Below are 18,616 nucleotides of genomic sequence, written 5' to 3' on the forward strand. Positions count from 1 at the left end.
TGACCCATGGGTGGAGTCTTCAGGGACCTCTCTGAAGCCTACATTTCAAGATAAAGGAGTTTTAAGATCTTTCTTAAAATCTGTTTTGAACATAGATCTTTGTGCCCTGAGGCAATACATACACTTAGCATTTTAGAATTAAGTTGTCCTCAACTGTTAACAGATCATCTGCTTATCGCAACTTTCCCGAGTTTACTGTGTTGTCGTCTTCTTTCTTCTAATGTTTTTATTTGTTTGTTGGTGGGTGTTCACACATGGGTTTTAAAGCAGTCTAACCATGATAGCAGCCTAGTTAATGATAAATGGTAGGATATGGGAATAAGCAGTGTGATAGTTTGCTTTAATACTCCTGGGTGATAAAGAATGATAGTAATAGTCTCCCTGGGAAAGTCGAAACTATGGGAATAGAGAACAAGTTACTGTGTATCAGGGTCCTGGAGAGGCCTAGATTGGAGTATCATGAGGGATGTAATTGTATTGCATCTTGACAATGCTGGTGACAAGATCCTGTATAAGGTTACAATTTATAGACATGGTCATCAATGGTGATACTGACACCCAAAGTCAATAGTTTGAGAGCCCTGTGGAGATGGAGGGTATTGACAGTAATAGGTGTGGCAAAAGCAGAGTTCAGCATGGACAAAGGGGGTCTCTATAGAGGTCTCCTCAGTCCACAGATCACATGCAGACCCCACCCGCCTCTTCTTCCCGAGGGCTGAGAAGGGCTGAGTGGCATTTGGACATGGATTCTCTTTGTGATTCAAATGTAGAATCAGAAGTGATGGGATGAATTATTTATGTGTGGGATTGTCATGAAGACAAAGGCCCCCAGCTCCCTCATTGCAAGCAGGATAGCTGTGAGCAAAGTGTCCAGTCTTCGTCTCCACAAGGTCAAGGCTCTCGCTTGTACTAATTTGCATATACAGATTGGACAGACGGAAGGAGAAGAACCATTTCCAGGCTGGTCTATACTCTGAAATGTACTTTCTCAACCCCTTTATCTCGGTATAGCCACTCTCCCTGTGTGGTGTCACTAATGAGATGCAGCTTTAGCTGATCAACTGTAAGCCTCCTGAGGACAGGTGACAGGCAAGAGGTCTCAGGGTCAGAAGAGCAACCTGAACAACAGAGGCCATCTGCATTGAGGAGATCTTGGGTGTCGTTTTCAGAACTCCCTCTTTCCAGTGGCCCCAGAGAATTCACAAATGGCTTTTCACTCGCACATCAGGAAACTAACCAGATCAGAGCGGGGTATAGAAATAGGAAACACACACACACCATTAAAAACTTCATATTCCTCTTTGCGGCTTCAGTCTGCTTCCCTCAGGAAGCCTTCCGGAAATCCTGGCCTTGTGGCAGCTGTTCTCATTTGCAATTTTAATAGTCAGTACGTCTGGGGTCTGCTGCTCAGTACAGTGCATGCACCATCTTTCACAGTCATGGAGGATAGCAGAACATATTAGTTACCTTTCTGTTGCTTCAATAAAATGCCATGACCAAGGCAACTTATAGGAGAAAAGTTAATTTGGGCTTATGGTTCCAGAGGGTTAGATTCTGTAGTAGCAAGGTAGAGACAGCAGGCAGGCATGGAGATTGGATCAGGATGCTGAGCACTCACCCTTGAACCACAGGCATGAGGCAGAGAGCGGAGAGGAACACAAAGTGCCAAGAGGATTTTAGCTCTGAAAAGCTACCCTCGGTGACACAGCTCCTAAACCTCCCCCCCCAACAACTGAGGACTAAGTGTTTAAATATGGGAACCTGTGGGGGCACACTCTCACTCAAGCCACTACAAAATGTCCCTGAAGTTTCACACTGTTCTCATTCCCTGCTGCCCCCGCCACCTGCAGGGCTCAGACTCTCATCAGAGCTCAGGTCCTCTTCAGCTCCTGTTTCCCCAGTTTGTTCCTTCCGGCCTGGTGTGTGTGCTGGTGCCAGAGGACTCTTCCTAACACTAAACCCCAGTCTTGTCACTCTGGCAGAATCCTTCAGCTACCTCAGTGACAGTGGGCATGATGATAGCAATCACGTTAACAGTAACAGCTACTTCAGTACGCATATTGTGTGCCAGGCACTACGCTGCTACAATGCTCAGGAAAACTGGATGTGTGGGTACAGTCTACAAGTGTGGGAACTGGGGCACAGAGAAGTGAAGTGAGTTGTGCAAGGTCTCATGACCATCAAGTGGCAGAAGTCTTGCTTACTTCCTGGCAATGCATTCATATAGAGGTTCTCGTACCTGAGAGCGGTGGCTCTCAACCTTTCTAATGCTGTGACCCATTAACACAGTTCCTCATGTCGCAGTGACCCCCAACTATAAAATTATTTTCATGGCTACTGTTATGAACTGTAATGTAGATATCTGATGTGCAGACTATCTGATCTGATATGCGACCGCTGTGAAAAGGTTGGCCAGCCTCCAAAGGGGCTGATTCCCACAGAACGGAGAGTTGCTGCCTTAGAGTGAGACCTCTGAGCCCTACTGCGTAGTAGGTGTTGGCTCCCTTTGAGAGCCAGGTCACGTTTACCTCCTCATCCTTGTCGGCCTTCAGCCTTACCTATAAGGCTGTACCAAAAGGGGCGGGGACTGTCACGATCTGTGACAGTGTCTGAGCTTTCTCATTCCACAGATAGTGAATGGCTGTGGCTGTTATTGTGTCTATAATTGTGTCTTTGAGCAGATCATTCTATCTAGACAACACTTTGCTTCTTCTGTCCAAACAGAGAGCTCTTCTGTGTCACCCTGAGTTGCCGTTTGCTCTGTGTTTCCACAGACACAGGGCCCAGCTTCTCTGGTTCATCACACTGTCTTACCAGTCTGGCCTTTTTACTGGCCAATTCCTGGGCCCCTTGTGTGCCCCACATGTTCTGTGGATACCTGATCATACTTATTCAGGTCTCAGCTCAAAGGCTACCTTCTCAGAGATGCCTTTTGATGACTGCCAATCAAAGTCAGTCTGTATCATTACAGGGTTTCTCTTGTCTTGGAACATTTCATTTTCACTGTCTGAAACCAATAACTCATTGCTGTTGTTGCTGTCTCTTTGAGCCTCTACCAGTGCTGAGAGGCTCAAAGCAAGAACTGCATTATTGTATTTCTTTATTGTGTTTCACTGTCGGGGGTCGGCTATCTGGGTAGAGCTTGGCTGAGTGTGTTGTCTACTTTATGTGGCATGGGTAAAGTCATCTGATCTTCACCTAAGGGTAGAACTGGACCTGGCCTGGCTTGAGGGACCAAAATGGCTTGATTGGTATCTGTGATATGGATCTGTGATCTGGCTGGAATGGGTAGAGCAGAGAGGCCATCTAGGGCTGCAGTCAGGAGCACCCCCAGGAGCTGTCTCCAGGCTGGTGGCCTCAGCCCGGGGCCTGGGACTGGGTCCAAGATTAAGATGTTGGACTCCCTACATGCTAAAACAGTTCCCTTAGAACGAGGTTCCAAGAGGCCAGTGGAGAAGCTGCAAAGGAGCACACTCATTTCCTAAGCTTAGAAGTCTCAGGGAGGTGTTTCTGGATCTTTTCACATCAAGCCACCTGGTTAACCTAGGAGAGAGAACATAGTCTTCCCTCTTGATGTGGAGATTGGCAAAATATGTGTGACCATCTTAAGCCTACCATGTATTTAAAGCACATACATTCATATGTAAGTGAGTATATACACAAATACACACATACGTATCTATGTATGTTTGTATATAAGTCACCCATCACCCTCCTTTGCTAAGATCTTTATCTTACTCTGCAGGCCCACATCTCCTGCACCCAGAGCTTTGTCCACACAGAATAAATACTTCCTGAATACAAATGTAAATGAAAGAATGTGTTCAAGAAGGTATGAATGGCAGGATAAATAAACACTTGGATGGATGCTTATAGTTCTTACCCTCCTGGGAGGTTTAGCTCCTGGAAACAGGGCCTGATTTTTTTTTCATCATTTTTATATATCTTAATACAGTCCTCTCCACTAATTGATGCTGGGTAAATATTTGCCAAATGAACTGATATATTCTAATTACCATAGATAAAGAAGATGATGTGGAAATTCCCCCCACGTGCATAGGTATAGAATGAGTGTGGCTATTATTACTGGATCCACAGAGCCCTGTGCTTAGGAAAATCAACTTACATATTTGTTCTATTGTAAGAAAACAAATTGGACTAGATCCTACCCACCTCCCCTTGTTCCTCTTTTTTTTCTGTGCCACAAGCTCTGTGAGAGACTCTTTCCCTGAGTGGTGACAGCCAAACTGCCCGAGGGTTCCACAGACTGATCATTTGAGGGTGAGGACCTTTGCCTCTGGTCCTCAGGCATCTTTCTCCTTGCATGACTGACTACTGAGAGGAATTCACTTAAAGGCCATTAAGACAGAGGCTGAGATGCTGATGGGAAAGGCTGGGGGTGCTGAATTTGGAGTCACTGCTCTTCAGGAAAAGCAAGTGAGAATACAGTTCTCATATCATTCTGTCTTTGTTTTACCCCTTGTACTACTGTGAGTTTACATTGACTGCCAGGAGCAAGTGTTAGCTTCACCAGAGAGGGTAGGAGGAAGCAATTGTGACACCAGCAAGGGAAGGATGGCCTCCCAGGTGACCCCACTTAACAGCATATGGCCTCACTTCCCAGGAAACCATGGCAGAATGACTCTAGGCACCATCCCAGCTGGCAATGGGAAATCTCAGCCTGCCCTTCTCCTTCACACAGCCTGGGCAATATCCTTGACCTCTCCAAGACATTGATGTCTTCATCTGTGAAATGGGCCTGATCCCTTTCTGTATTTTCATTTTTCGATCTGTGTTTTAACAATTCCAATCTGGGTAGCCTCTAGAAAGAGATTGTGAGTTGAAGGAAACCCAAAAGTGACCAAAGGTTATTAATGAGGAATACTGTTTTTTTGTTTTTTGGTTTTTGTTTTGTTTTGTTTTGTTTTTTAATTCACCATTTTAAAATCAGGCAGTGAGCTCCCTGGCTTATGGAAGTCACAGTTTTTCAAATTATTTTTCAAGGTCTTCCCTGTTCTAATTTACATTCCTCACAGTGTACATTTTTATTTCTTCTCCCTACCCCAGAGGCCATCAACTGTCACCAAGGTTAAACAATAGGACTTTGCATCTTGGGGTGAACGTTATTACAAGGGCATTTATTGGAACATCAAGGCCTGTGGGAGTTTTCCTTTCCTTCTTCCCATGGGCCTCCTTAAGCATACTCACCGTGCCCTGAGAATGTGCATTTTAGTTAAGTTCAAGGTCCAATGCCAGTTTTTAATGACCTGTTTTATGAAGCTGAACAAGAATTTTCAAAGGAGAAGGCAAGCTTACTTCCACATCTGCTCTGGCTAATTCCGAGCCCATGCCCTCCCTGTTGGCCCCAGACTGGCCTAGTTTAAGGGGCAGATGAGGGAACAAGACTTTTCAATCTGAGGAAATACTGCCTCACACAGGGCAGTTTTAGATATTAGAACTTCGTTGCCACAGAAACACCTAACAGTTTTGAGCTTCATATGGTGCTAAGTGCTTTCCTATGTATTATCTTAGTTATTAAAATAATATTTTCAGAAAAATGGAACTTTAAAAAGCTAAGTAACTTGTTCATGCTTTTGTTCCTACAATAGGCATGAGCAAGGGCTGAATTTAAACCAAACTGCCTCCAACCTAAATTTTGTCCACAGAACCTTCCCACTGTAGCATAGTCTTCCTTGTTCCCCTGGCTACTTACTCATGGAAGGTGCCTAAATGACCTAAGTCTTGTTCTGTCATTACCTAATTTGTTTTTGAAACAGCTTTAATTCATTTTCAGATACTTCATCCCAGTTGGTAGCTTACCATCTCATGATCCTAACTGCATCTTTTAAGGAGAAGTTCTGAATTTTGATGAACTTTAATTTATCTTTATTCCCTCTCTTGGTGGACTGGACAAGTGATGTATAGTCTTCATCTAATTCTAGGTTACAAAAAATGTTCTCATATATTTTCTCCTGAAAAGTTTACAAGTTTGAGGTAATTGCTATTGATCTTGTGAGGTGAGGAATAGTTTGTTTTGTATAAGAACATCTAATTATCTTCACAGCATTTGTTGAAAACTAGGTTATCTCCATTGAAGTGCCTTCACACTATGTATGTGCATGTCTTTTGGTTGCTGCTCTATTCTGTCAACCTTCTCCCTCATCGTTTTTGCATCAATGCTGCTGTCATGTCACTTTAGCCTTCAGTGTTGCCCTTTTCATTGAAAATGGTGTTTGCTATTCTAGGTCAATTTTTATGTCTTATTTAGGTATGAATGTGATTGTAAAATAATAAAGAGAATCTAAAAATTATTTGAATTAAAACGATTATGGTACAAAGTTAGAAGCACTTTGGCTTGTAGCTCTATCAGGAAATAGGGACATTAGACATGGGATTTCATTTGGTTAATCAAAAATTGTTGCATGTACCTTGCATACATTAAATTTAAATTTAAATTTAATTTAAATTAATTAAATTTAAATTAAATCTAAAAAGTACCTAGATGGAAATAATTTAATTTGATCTGAATTGGATGTAATTCCAACTTTCAATAATACTTCAGAAACAGTTGTCGGACCTACAGCATCCCAGTCCACTGTACCCATTGTCACTGACTTAGCAAAGTGCAGATTTACAGATGAGAGGGAGTTTATTCCACCACAGTGGCTGCTTTGGATTTAGGGGATGAGTTTCTTGAGATTTCTGGGAGTTATGTCTGATGGTGATGTGTGAAGTACTCTGGTGTCTGTCTCTTTTATTAAAGGATAACCTTGTTTACTGTAAGCTTGCTATCTGCCAGGCAACGTGAGGAGTCATTCTTAATTACACAGTGAAAACACTGATGATATTTGCCACCTCTGCCACTGGGTGCTATTGAGGAAATGACCCTCAGTGGACCTCTGTTTTATCATTTGTCAAATGAAAGGTTTAAGCTAGTTGGCTTTGAGTAGGCAACTCAACTCTAAAATTCTCTGACTCTTCTGTATTTATTCACTTAAAAATTGCAACCCCTTAAAAAATAAACAAAGGCTATTCGTGGCATAAAGCATGCTGAAAGCAAAAGAAGTGTTTTCCTGTTGGAAAGTCATTTGAGACATCCCATTACCACAACATATGTCTCTGACTCTTAACTGTGGCTAACCCTGAGCAGCTATAGTGGCTGCATTGGCTCCTTGTGCTATTAGAATCTATTGCCCATGAAGCCCTCAGATTTTGAGAAGGAGAAGAATGGCCACTGAATTCAGGCTGTTTAAAAGTTCAGTGGTCCCCCTGGTTGGTGAGCTAGGTTTTCAAATAAAGCCTCAAGGTAACAGGCACAGTATCGAAACCAAGAACACTTTAAACATTGTCACTGCCCTCTCTCTGCCAAGGCACAGCTTTATGCCCATAATCTGTGTCATCTTAGCTATACTTACAGGACAGGAACATTAGACAGGCTGTTGTTTATCAGCAAAGCCAAACTAAAATGCACATGAACTCACAATGAGTCCAATTACTGAGCATCTACTCTCATAGTTTGCTTCTCATTGCTATGATAAAGACCATAACCAAAGGTAATGTGGAAAGAAGGGATTATCTAGCTTACAAGTCCCAATCACAGTCCATCAATGAGGGAAGCCAAAGCAGGAACTCAGGCAGGACAGGAATCTGGAGGCAAGAACTGAAGCAAAAACTACAGAGGAGTACTGCTTACTTACTTGCTCTTCATGGCTTGTTCAGACCTACTTTCTTGGTAAAACCCAGGACCAGTTTACAAGGGTAGCACTGTCCACAGTGGACTAGGCCCTCCCACATCAATCATTAACCCAGAACATGCCTTACAATGCCTCACAGACCTGCCTAGAGTACAGTTTTCTCAATTGAAGTTTCTCTAACCAGGTGACCTAATTTGTGTCAAGCAAGCCTACTGTGTGTCAGGTACAGTGCCAAGTATTGATCTTGTCTAAGTCTGTCACAGTCTTGAAAACTGGCCATCATCAACTCCTTACTATGGAGGAAGAAACGGTGCACATTTTCTGTTAATGAGCACAGTCAAGAAGCATTAAGTGGCAAAGCTGGTCATCATATCTCATTTAACCTCAAGCTTAAACTACCAACGACCTCATCAAAGGCTAGTTCTCAGTACTCAACCAGTACATTTAGGAAGTCATTGAATTAATAGCATGAATGTTGTACTCTAAACCAGAATAACAAATACTCATGGATCATTTTGGGGTCAGCTTGATAGAAGGAAGAATTCACAGGAGGTTTCCCAAATCAGTTGCTTTGAGCTATCTTTTAAAAATGAAGGATGTGAATTGGCCCAAAGAGAAAGGTGAGTTTGTATTAAGGAGATGGATTGGATGAGGCTGTGAAAATACAAATGGTCAAATTATGTGCTTGGAAAGCAACATTAAGACCTAACTCATTGTGGGGTAATGAATAAAGCTGATGCTACAGGGACAGAATCCAAGAAATTTAAATTCTGGTGTTAGGTGCTAGGGATACACTCTCAGAATTTAAGTAAGAGGGGGAACATATAGAAAATGACATGGGATTTGCAAGTTATCCAATACCTGATATAGTATCAACTGAATTTTGAGTGCATTGAAGGTCAAGAGAAATTTCTTAGCAAAATATATTTGATATTCAAACATTATCTTCATGAATATAATGCTGCGTGACCTTAATTGTACAATGACAGTGTATTTGGGCCTCTGAATTAAGAGGCCTGTGTGCAGATTTTAGACAATTTTGGGGAATAAAGGTGACAAATCTACCACAAACTGTATCACACCACTTTCAGGCCCTTCATCACTGGTATTGTGCTGTGTGCATAGAAGGAACACACCAGGTTATACATTAAACTCAGGGCTGGCAAATAGAAATCTCTCAACAATACATATTAAATTGACTTGAATTGAAGCCCACTTCCAGAAGGCAATTACTGCTCCTGAGTGACGGCTAATGTGTGTGGTGAATTATAGTTGGTTCCTTTCCATTATAAACTCACTAATGCTGACTTAATGTCTCTCCACGTTTTTCTAAAGCGTTTCTTCCTTTCTCTGTCTCTGTCTGTCTCTTTCTCTCGTTCTTTCTCTCTCCAGTTCCAGAGACCTAATGACTTCTCACCCCCTTTCCGCTTTGGGACTGTGCCCAATGGCAGCACAGAGAGGAATATCCGTAATAACTATGCAGAAATGCATGCCTACATGGGAAAGTTCAACCAAAGGGGTGTAGATGATGCATTGCTCTCCCTGAAAACAGGGTAAGAACGGCCTCCCAGCTTAGAGTGATATGTTTCTCACATCCATTAGACACAGATTCAACTGGAACCATAATCATTACATCAAAGACCGTTTCCAAGTTAAATCTGACAGCATCATCCCAACCATTGTAGAAAAATCCTTATGCTGTTACTTGCTTCTGTGTACCATGCTGCAAATTGTTTTCTGCTTGCATGAATGTGGCCACTAAGTGGAAATGACACATCAAAAGCTATAGAGGAAGAGTCACGGAGAATGCTCATATATGTTACATGTGAGCTACAGTCTAAGAGGTGCAAAAGACCATGCTGGTGTCTACGGATAGGGGAGAAATAAAAGAGGAAGTGTGCAAAAGTTTTTAGATGACCACAAGTAAGACTGTGTTGGTTGATCCCCAATTCCAGCTTTGATTGTCACTCCTCATAGCCATTTCCTGTATCCGGGGTAGACAAAGTGTGGATGTCCTGGCATGTAGCTCACTGGGCACACTTGTCCTTTTGTTTGAAAGCCAGAGCCGCTTTCAAACTGACACTTGAGCGCTGTAATGAGTGACACTTGAGCATTATAAATGTTGAGATTTGGAGGCTAATGCATCATACAGCTGTTTCCCTTTGTTTTATGATGGCCGCCAGCCTGTGTATCTCTTCTGGCCACCTTGCATCTCACAGTCTCCAAGTACAACCTAGATAGGTGGCCGTTTATAATACTGTGGGACTCCATCTTGCCATGAATAAAGTCACAACAGGTTTCAGGAGATGGGAACTGAGGGTAGGGTAGGAGCGCTTTGAGTAGTTCAAACCATGGGAAACACAAAGCTCCCAACTCTACTGGCTGTTTGGTGTTTGGGCATGCCGCCAACCTACGCTTTATAGGATGCATTTTATAAAATGTCCTGTGGCTTGTCATGTCAGAAAGGGCTTGCTTTTTGTTTTTTGTTTTTTTTTTGTTTTTGTTTTTTTGTTTTTTCCTTGAGGAGAGACAAAGCTCCCTAGCTTGTAACTGTTCAAGAGGGTTGCATGTCCTGCTTTCTTTCAGGCCTGTTACTTGCATGGCTTCAGCTGAGCTGCTTCCTCGGCCGTCAGTGTGTGGATATGTTGGTTTGATCCAGTGGCGCATGCCTTCCTGCTCTCAGCCCCCATCTTTTCTCTATGCATCCCTTCTCTGCAAAGCTCAGTGTCTGACGCGGTATGCATGGAGGTTTAGGAATTGGAAAGATCTTGGTTCTTCTTTATGTTGCCTTCTCTTTCAGCACTTCACATTTGCTCTTGCACAAGCTTGAGCTGTCACCACCCCGGCCCCTGAAAGCAGAGTCAGCATTGCACAAGAGAGTATTCTAGTCTCTCTGACCACCAAAATAGTCACATGTCTACTGAAACATGTACACCTACACTTTCCCCCACTCTGGACTGCAATGAACTGAGAAATGAAAAATGTTATATAAATCTTACCTGTGCTATTTGTTATCATTGTGGTGCTTACTTTTCATTATTTCTGTTATTATTTTTATTGATTCCTTTTTACTCCTTCTCCTTTTCAGACACAGCTTATGAGTTGGCCTCAGGCCCAACTTACATTCTTATCATTCCCGGTGGGAGGGGAAAAAAGAGAAACAATTCCTTTCCACCTGAAATCCCATCAAGAGCAGCCTGGAATTCAGTCTTTAGACTCTGAGGATTGTCCAATTTGAGCCTTACTGTGAGCCAGTACTCCACATAGTTTCTGGAACCCTACCACTTCACACTAATGGCCCAATAGGTAGTTTTGTTGTAAAATTTCCTCCTCGGTATTTGTTCGTTCGCTTCTTTCTTGTGCAGGAAACTTGATGCTTTCATCTATGATGCAGCCGTGCTCAACTACATGGCCGGAAGAGATGAAGGCTGCAAGCTGGTGACCATTGGCAGTGGCAAAGTCTTTGCTTCCACGGGCTATGGCATTGCTATCCAAAAGGACTCCGGATGGAAGCGCCAGGTGGATCTTGCTATTCTGCAGCTGTTTGGAGATGGTGAGTTAAAGGAAAAGGAAGTTTTCATTTGGCCTCCTCCAATAACAATAGCAACCTTTATTCTCCATACATCCAAAACAGCATGTCACAGGACATACGATTGCAGAAGACTTTTTAGAGTCCCAGGGCCACCATAACAAATGACATGGATGGAGTGACATAAACAGTAGAATGCATTGTGTTGAAGTTCTGGACACTACAGGTATCAAGACAGGTAGCTTCACTTGGAAGCGATAGGGGAGAATCCTCTTTACACTTGTATGGCTTTTTTGATCTACTTTGTGTTCCTTGACCTGTCAAAGCACCACTCAGATCCCTACCTTTATTATACCTGAATGTTTTTCTTCTGTATCCTCCCCCACCCGTGTGTGTGTGTGTATGTATGTATGTGTGTGTGTGTGTGTGTGTGTGTGTGTGTGTGCATGTGCATTCACCATTTTCTCAAAGCCAATCACATGAGATTAGAGGCCTGCTGTGTTCCAATGTGACTTCACCATGATAAATTACATCTTCAATGACCCTATTTCCAAATAAAGTCACATCCTAAGCTACCAGAAGTTAGAAGTTCAATATACAAATTACAAGGAGATATACTTTAACAACCCACACTGAGTAAAGATGAGGAAAGGGATTAAAGCAGTTGGTGACAAGAGTACATTTGAAAATTATGTGGCATAATGAAACCTCCAGTGATAAAATAGGCTACATTTTGATGTTTCAGATATCACCCCATGTAAAATTGTGGTATAATTTCTGCCTTTTCTAATCATTTGATCTAGCTCCCAAATAATGAGTCAGAGACCTACTAGATTTATTCCAAAAGCCCTAAAGCACTAGAACTGAGCAGATATTCATCTAGTCTAACCCTCTATACTAGTCTGGTTACTTCCCAGTCACACACACTGGATTACTTGCCATATTGGTCCCTGATGGAGTTTGTTCTGCTACATCAGGTCAGTCCTCAGGGCCTCCTATTTTTTCTCCCTCACTTTTCTTCTCTCTTCTTCTCATGGTCCCTCCCTGAGACCTTTCACTATATTGGAAGTACTGTCTTTTTACCTCCCCTGCCCAGTCATTGGCTGGACAGCTTCTTTATTAACCAATCAGAGAATTGGGGGGAGCAATGTTTACACAACATTCATCAATGATCATGACAATGCCCATGTCCAAACTGCAACCAGATCTCTGGACATAAAACTCAGCATCTGAATACACAGCATACCAGACCAACAACTCCAAAGGTGGTTCAAGCACGAAACAGAACTGTAGGGCAGTGCTCTTTCTGTTCACAGAGGAAGGACAAAGAAATGGATGTGTGTGTTTCCTTATCCTTCACTCTGTTCTGCCATGATCTTCTGGCTGAGAGATAGAGGGCAAAGATCTTCAGATGTAGATACCAGAAGGTGTCTTTTTGGTGGTGGACTAAACACTGAGAAATTTATTTCATCAAACTAGTATCTTCTTCATTTCCAAAGCACTGACTCCTCCCTCTAACTCTCACACAGAGACTAATCCAGATGTAGATGAGCCTCACTCTGCATGGTTCCCCAACCCATCAGCCATGTGGGTCTGTAAGAGCGTGTGTCAGTTAGGGCTGTAGGACTATAGTGGATCTGTTCAGGAGGACATCAAAGACAAAAGCCCAGAGGTGGGTTTCCAGATTCCAGCTGAATCTGGCTGCTGTACTAGTTAAAAAAGCATTGTTAAATCAAAGAAGAACAAAAGCAAGTTGATTCCTATTACAAAGAGTAGGGGGTTGGAGTTGGGGTATTAAAAAGCCATGTTGGTATAACCAGTAGTTACCAAGTACATCGGTAGAGAAGACTTTGACTTTCATTGTGCTATGCAAGGTTCAAACTTTGACCAAACCAGAATCAATAGAACAGTATCCCTCATGAGATTTCCAGGATTTCATTTGTGTGGAATTAGTGACATTCTAGGATTCTTCTTTTCTTTCATTCTCTCTCTCTCTCTCTCTCTCTCTCTCTCTCTCTGTCTCTCTCTCTGTCTCTATCTGCCTCACTGTTTTTCTCTCTCTCTCTCATGAAAACCCATTGACCACTTTGTTCATAAACTGTCCTAACTTGAACTCTCGTTCCTTGCATAGCATATTGTGTATAATACTGAACACTGAGCTGCCAGTTTTCACTGGATAAAGGAGAGCCACAGGGAAGTCCCATATCATTGTTTCACCTGTAGTTCCATTCATTACATTTTCACTGAATGCTTAGGGATGTACTGATAAATTAAGATGTAATGGTATTAACAAAAAGTATTCATTTTCTTTTTTTGTGTCTGTCTCTGTCATGTTTTTATGCACTTCTTCAACTCTTGCTTCTTTCTCTTCCTCCTCCTCCTTATCCCTTTGTCTACCTCCTTCTCTGTCCTCTCTCTAGGGGAGATGGAAGAACTCGAAGCTCTCTGGCTCACTGGCATTTGTCACAATGAGAAGAATGAGGTTATGAGCAGCCAGCTGGATATTGACAACATGGCAGGCGTCTTCTATATGTTGGGGGCAGCCATGGCTCTCAGCCTCATCACCTTCATCTGTGAACATCTGTTCTATTGGCAGTTCCGGCATTGCTTCATGGGTGTCTGCTCTGGCAAGCCTGGCATGGTCTTCTCCATCAGCAGAGTAAGTGCTTCAATTTAGAGATTCAGAGCTTGTTAAGGATGGTTTAGCCTTGCTTTGTGCTGAGCAGAGAGACCCAAGAGGGTGCTAGTTCCAGCCATAGGTAGCTAATTCGTGAAGTCAGCTCATGCGCACTTCCCCAGGAGTCTGTGTGAGAGAACCTCAAATGTTTCTAAGATGTATGGGGCTGTTTCCTTCCATTTTAGACTCAGACATTTGATTTTCTATTAAAAAAAAAAAGGCAACATCCTCAAAATAGAAATTTAGACTTTTCTCCACTTAACTCTTGCATCACCACTGATTGATCCTGTATAGGCTGCATTAATCATTTGATCCTTTGGGGGAAAAAAATCATATTTTTCCTTAAACGGTAGAGTGTCACATCTCTTATTCTAACACACAAAGGCACATTAGTGGTAGTTTTGCTGTGCCTGTATTTTAAGCACGTGTGAAGTAGAGAGAATTGAAGAGCATAAAGATGGTTGGAGATGGTCATACATGCCTACAATACCATTACTGAGAGACTGAGGCCGGAGGATCACAAGTTGTGTGTGTGTGTGTTGGGGGGTACAGATATAAATTACATTTAAAAGAGCCTAAAAGACCCCAAGTCTTGACTCATAAGAACCTTAAAACTACTTAAATGGGGCAAGGCTTCAGGCCCTTCTTTGTTTAGAGATCATCTTTATTTCTAGTTCAAAGTGAGGTATCAGGAAAACAGTTGGGCGCATGAACCTTGGGTCACAGAGGGGAGTTTTTAAGAGAAGGATTCTTCTGATTTTGTTAATACGGTTGTGAGACTCCCAGACAAGTGGTGAACTCAAATACCCTTTTAGGATTGAGGATTGTGTTACAGATATGACTCAAAGGAGTTATGAAAGAAAACAGATTTCTCATTAAACTGTTTCATTCTCTGGTCCTTCCCTATAGTCTTTTAGTGACAGGGAACAATATTTCCCTTTCCTCTCTTGCTGTCAGTCAGTACACACCATTCAGTACCATAAGATTGGGGAAAGGGAACTTGTAGGACTCCTGGTCCCTGGGCCTTGGGTTCCACTATGCAGCCCTTCCCAGAGACGGGCTAGAAAAGATAAATCTCATGCATGGCCCTTTGATGTGATCACTGTCTTTACTAAGGAGGACACTTAGCATCTCCTCCTTGCCACTGTCAAGAGGTCAGAAGTGAGAAGCAGTAAGGGCATAGAAACCCCACCAGGAAGATCCCTGTGTCTCACAAGGTTTGACACATCTTTGCCACATAACTGCCATTTTCCTACTGACCTTTTCTGTTTCTGGCCCTGGCCATTCAGACGAGATTCCTTTCCAAATTAACCTTCTTAGATGTAAAGACACAGTTTAAAGCTGCTTCTCCGTATACCTTACCTTGCCAGGGAGAAAGTCCGAAGTCTGTTTGCCTTTCATAGAAGTACATGAGAGGGGAGTGGTAGGTTGACCTGACCTTAGACATGGGGAGACTCTCTGCCCAGGAAATCAACCCAGCTTTTCTCATGGATGGTGTTTTTCAATGCCCTGAACAAGTAGCTGTATGCCCTGTACCCTTCATCAATACTAATTTGATAGGACATTAATTATTTATGATAATATTAGATGTAAGAAGGAAGCCAAGAGTTAAAGAGTGACTAAAGGAGAGGACCCGAGAAGGGAGTTATTTACTCATACTGAGCTCTTGATATGTGTCCCAGTTCTTCCCTCCCACAGAGTAGGCCACAGCAGTAGAGAACCCCGACCCCGGGGCTTTCTAACTCTCTGTGTGAACTCGGCTCATGCTTAGCTACAGAACAGCATTGCTCCCTTGTTATTTGCTGACCAACGTCTTAAAAGCTGCTCAAAATCGGTCACAGCCAGAAACAAGAAGCATTCGTGAGCTAGGAGTGGCCAACCAGAGCAAAATGGCCCTGGTGTCCGTGAAGAGATGTCCTGTGTAGAGTTGAGGCACAAATGCCATGTCCTCTGTTTGCTCAAGTTCCTTGGTGTGAACATTCTTCCTCTCTGATGGCCAGATTGCTATTCTTAGCTCACGATAGAAAACTTTGCTGAGTTCAAAGGGCTGCATCAGCTAAGCTCTGAGGCCCATCTTCTGTGAGTGTAGCACACGGCTGCTTCACGATTCTCCTACCGTTGTCTTACCTCATAAGACCAGCAGTGGTAGGGCACTGTTGTTTGTATGGCGTTCGGGTTTCTCTCAACTCAATGCATACCTTCCTGTGTCTTTTCAGGGTATCTACAGCTGTATCCACGGAGTAGCCATCGAGGAGCGCCAGTCCGTGATGAACTCCCCCACCGCCACCATGAACAACACACACTCCAACATCCTGCGCCTGCTCCGCACAGCCAAGAACATGGCCAACCTGTCTGGGGTAAACGGCTCACCGCAGAGTGCCCTGGACTTCATCCGGCGCGAGTCCTCTGTCTACGACATCTCTGAACATCGCCGCAGCTTCACGCATTCAGACTGCAAGTCTTACAACAACCCTCCCTGCGAGGAAAACCTGTTCAGTGACTACATCAGTGAGGTAGAGAGAACATTTGGCAACCTGCAGCTGAAGGACAGCAACGTGTACCAGGACCACTACCACCATCACCACCGGCCGCACAGCATCGGCAGCACCAGCTCCATCGACGGGCTCTACGACTGTGACAATCCCCCCTTCACCACCCAGCCCAGGTCAATCAGCAAGAAACCCCTGGACATCGGCCTGCCCTCCTCCAAACACAGTCAGCTCAGCGACCTGTACGGCAAGTTCTCCTTCAAGAGTGACCGCTACAGCGGCCACGACGACCTGATCCGGTCGGACGTCTCGGACATCTCCACGCACACCGTCACCTACGGGAACATCGAGGGCAACGCGGCCAAGAGGCGGAAGCAGCAGTACAAGGACAGTCTGAAGAAGCGGCCAGCCTCGGCCAAGTCCAGGAGGGAGTTCGACGAGATCGAGCTGGCCTACCGCCGCCGACCGCCCCGCTCCCCGGACCACAAGCGCTACTTCCGGGACAAAGAAGGGCTCCGAGACTTCTACCTGGACCAGTTCCGGACCAAGGAGAACTCGCCGCACTGGGAGCACGTGGACTTGACCGACATCTACAAGGAACGCAGCGACGACTTCAAGCGAGATTCGGTGAGCGGAGGGGGCGGGCCCTGCACCAACAGGTCCCACCTCAAGCACGGCACGGGCGAGAAGCACGGAGTGGTGGCGGGGGTGCCAGCCCCCTGGGAGAAGAACCTGACCAACGTGGAGTGGGAGGACCGGTCCGGGGGCAACTTCTGCCGCAGCTGCCCCTCCAAGCTGCACAATTACTCGTCGACGGTGGCGGGGCAGAACTCGGGCCGCCAGGCCTGCATCCGGTGCGAGGCCTGCAAGAAGGCCGGGAACCTGTACGACATCAGCGAGGACAACTCCCTGCAGGAACTGGACCAGCCGGCTGCGCCCGTGGCCGTGACCTCCAACGCCTCTGCCACCAAGTACCCTCAGAGCCCGACCAATTCCAAGGCCCAGAAGAAGAACCGGAACAAACTGCGCCGGCAGCACTCCTACGACACCTTCGTGGACCTGCAGAAGGAGGAGGCCGCCTTGGCCCCGCGCAGCGTGAGCCTCAAAGACAAGGGCCGCTTCGTGGACGGCAGCAGCCCCTACGCGCACATGTTTGAGATGCCAGCTGGTGAGAGCTCCTTTGCCAACAAGGCCTCAGTGCCCGCCGCCGGACACCACCACAACAACCCCGGCGGCGGCTACATGCTCAGCAAGTCGCTCTACCCTGACCGGGTCACGCAAAACCCTTTCATCCCCACTTTCGGGGATGACCAGTGCTTGCTTCACGGCAGCAAATCCTACTTCTTCAGGCAGCCCACGGTGGCAGGGGCGTCGAAAACAAGGCCGGACTTCCGGGCCCTTGTCACCAATAAGCCGGTGGTGTCGGCCCTCCACGGGGCGGTGCCAGCCCGTTTCCAGAAGGACATTTGTATAGGGAACCAGTCTAACCCCTGTGTGCCTAACAACAAAAACCCCAGGGCTTTCAATGGCTCCAGCAATGGACATGTTTATGAGAAACTTTCTAGTATTGAGTCTGATGTCTGAGTGAGGGAAGAGAGAGAGGTGTCAAGGTGGGTACGGGAGGGATAGGGCCGCGGGCCGCGTGGTGCGCATGCCATGGAAAGAGTCGGGGGTGAATTTGGCTCCCATTTGCTTTTTTCTTGTTCTTTTCATTTCTCTATGGGATCCCGGAGTTGTGGTTCCTACTGAAGGCAACCCTCGTGGCCAGCGCCATTTCTCCTCCCTCGCGCAGTTCCCTTCTCCCCACATCTGTCCCCCATTCTTGTTCCCATGAGAGGATAGACCTGGCCTCGGTGTGGGGGGATGGAGAGGAGACAGGAAGTGCTGCTCTTCTTCTGAGCGCAGAAGGGCTCTGGGCCATCCGTTTTGAGTGAGGCTTTCCCGAAGCTGCTCTCTTTGTTCAGGCCAGGAAGCGACAGGGGTGCTAAGGAAGGCCGTCTAGCCTCCTGTCCGTAAGAGAGAAGAGGCTTTTGCTAAATTCTTGCTGCATGGTTGGCATCTGCCAGGGGACCACATACCAAGCGGAGCAGGAAGTCATTTTGTGCTTATATATAAGCCAAAAAGAAAAAGAGAGAGAGAGAGAGAGAAAAGAAAGAAAGAGAGAGAGAGAGAGAGAGAAAGAAGGAAGGAAGGAAGGAAGGAAGGAAGGAAGGAAGGAAGGAAGGAA

General features: G+C 44.9%; 1 protein-coding gene across 5 annotated transcripts in view; it reads left to right on the plus strand.

Moving 5' to 3' along the window:
- The window catches only part of Grin2b (glutamate ionotropic receptor NMDA type subunit 2B), a 434,130-nt gene extending 415,523 nt beyond the window's left edge, over nucleotides 1–18,607 (plus strand). For all 5 annotated transcript variants that reach the window (XM_055610677.1, XM_055610692.1, XM_055610686.1 and 2 more), the window contains 4 exons: nucleotides 9,087–9,247; nucleotides 11,060–11,247; nucleotides 13,644–13,882; nucleotides 16,117–18,607. In XM_055610677.1, the coding sequence (XP_055466652.1) occupies nucleotides 9,087–9,247; nucleotides 11,060–11,247; nucleotides 13,644–13,882; nucleotides 16,117–17,973 (2,445 nt within the window). In that variant the 3' untranslated portion in view covers nucleotides 17,974–18,607. The remainder of the gene's footprint in view (nucleotides 1–9,086; nucleotides 9,248–11,059; nucleotides 11,248–13,643; nucleotides 13,883–16,116) is intronic.
- The last annotated feature ends 9 nt before the right edge of the window (nucleotides 18,608–18,616 follow it).

Source organism: Psammomys obesus, unplaced genomic scaffold (genome assembly GCF_907164565.1).
Source record: "Psammomys obesus unplaced genomic scaffold, mPsaObe1.curated_primary_1811, whole genome shotgun sequence".
In the NCBI taxonomy this organism is placed as follows: Eukaryota; Metazoa; Chordata; class Mammalia; order Rodentia; family Muridae; genus Psammomys; species Psammomys obesus.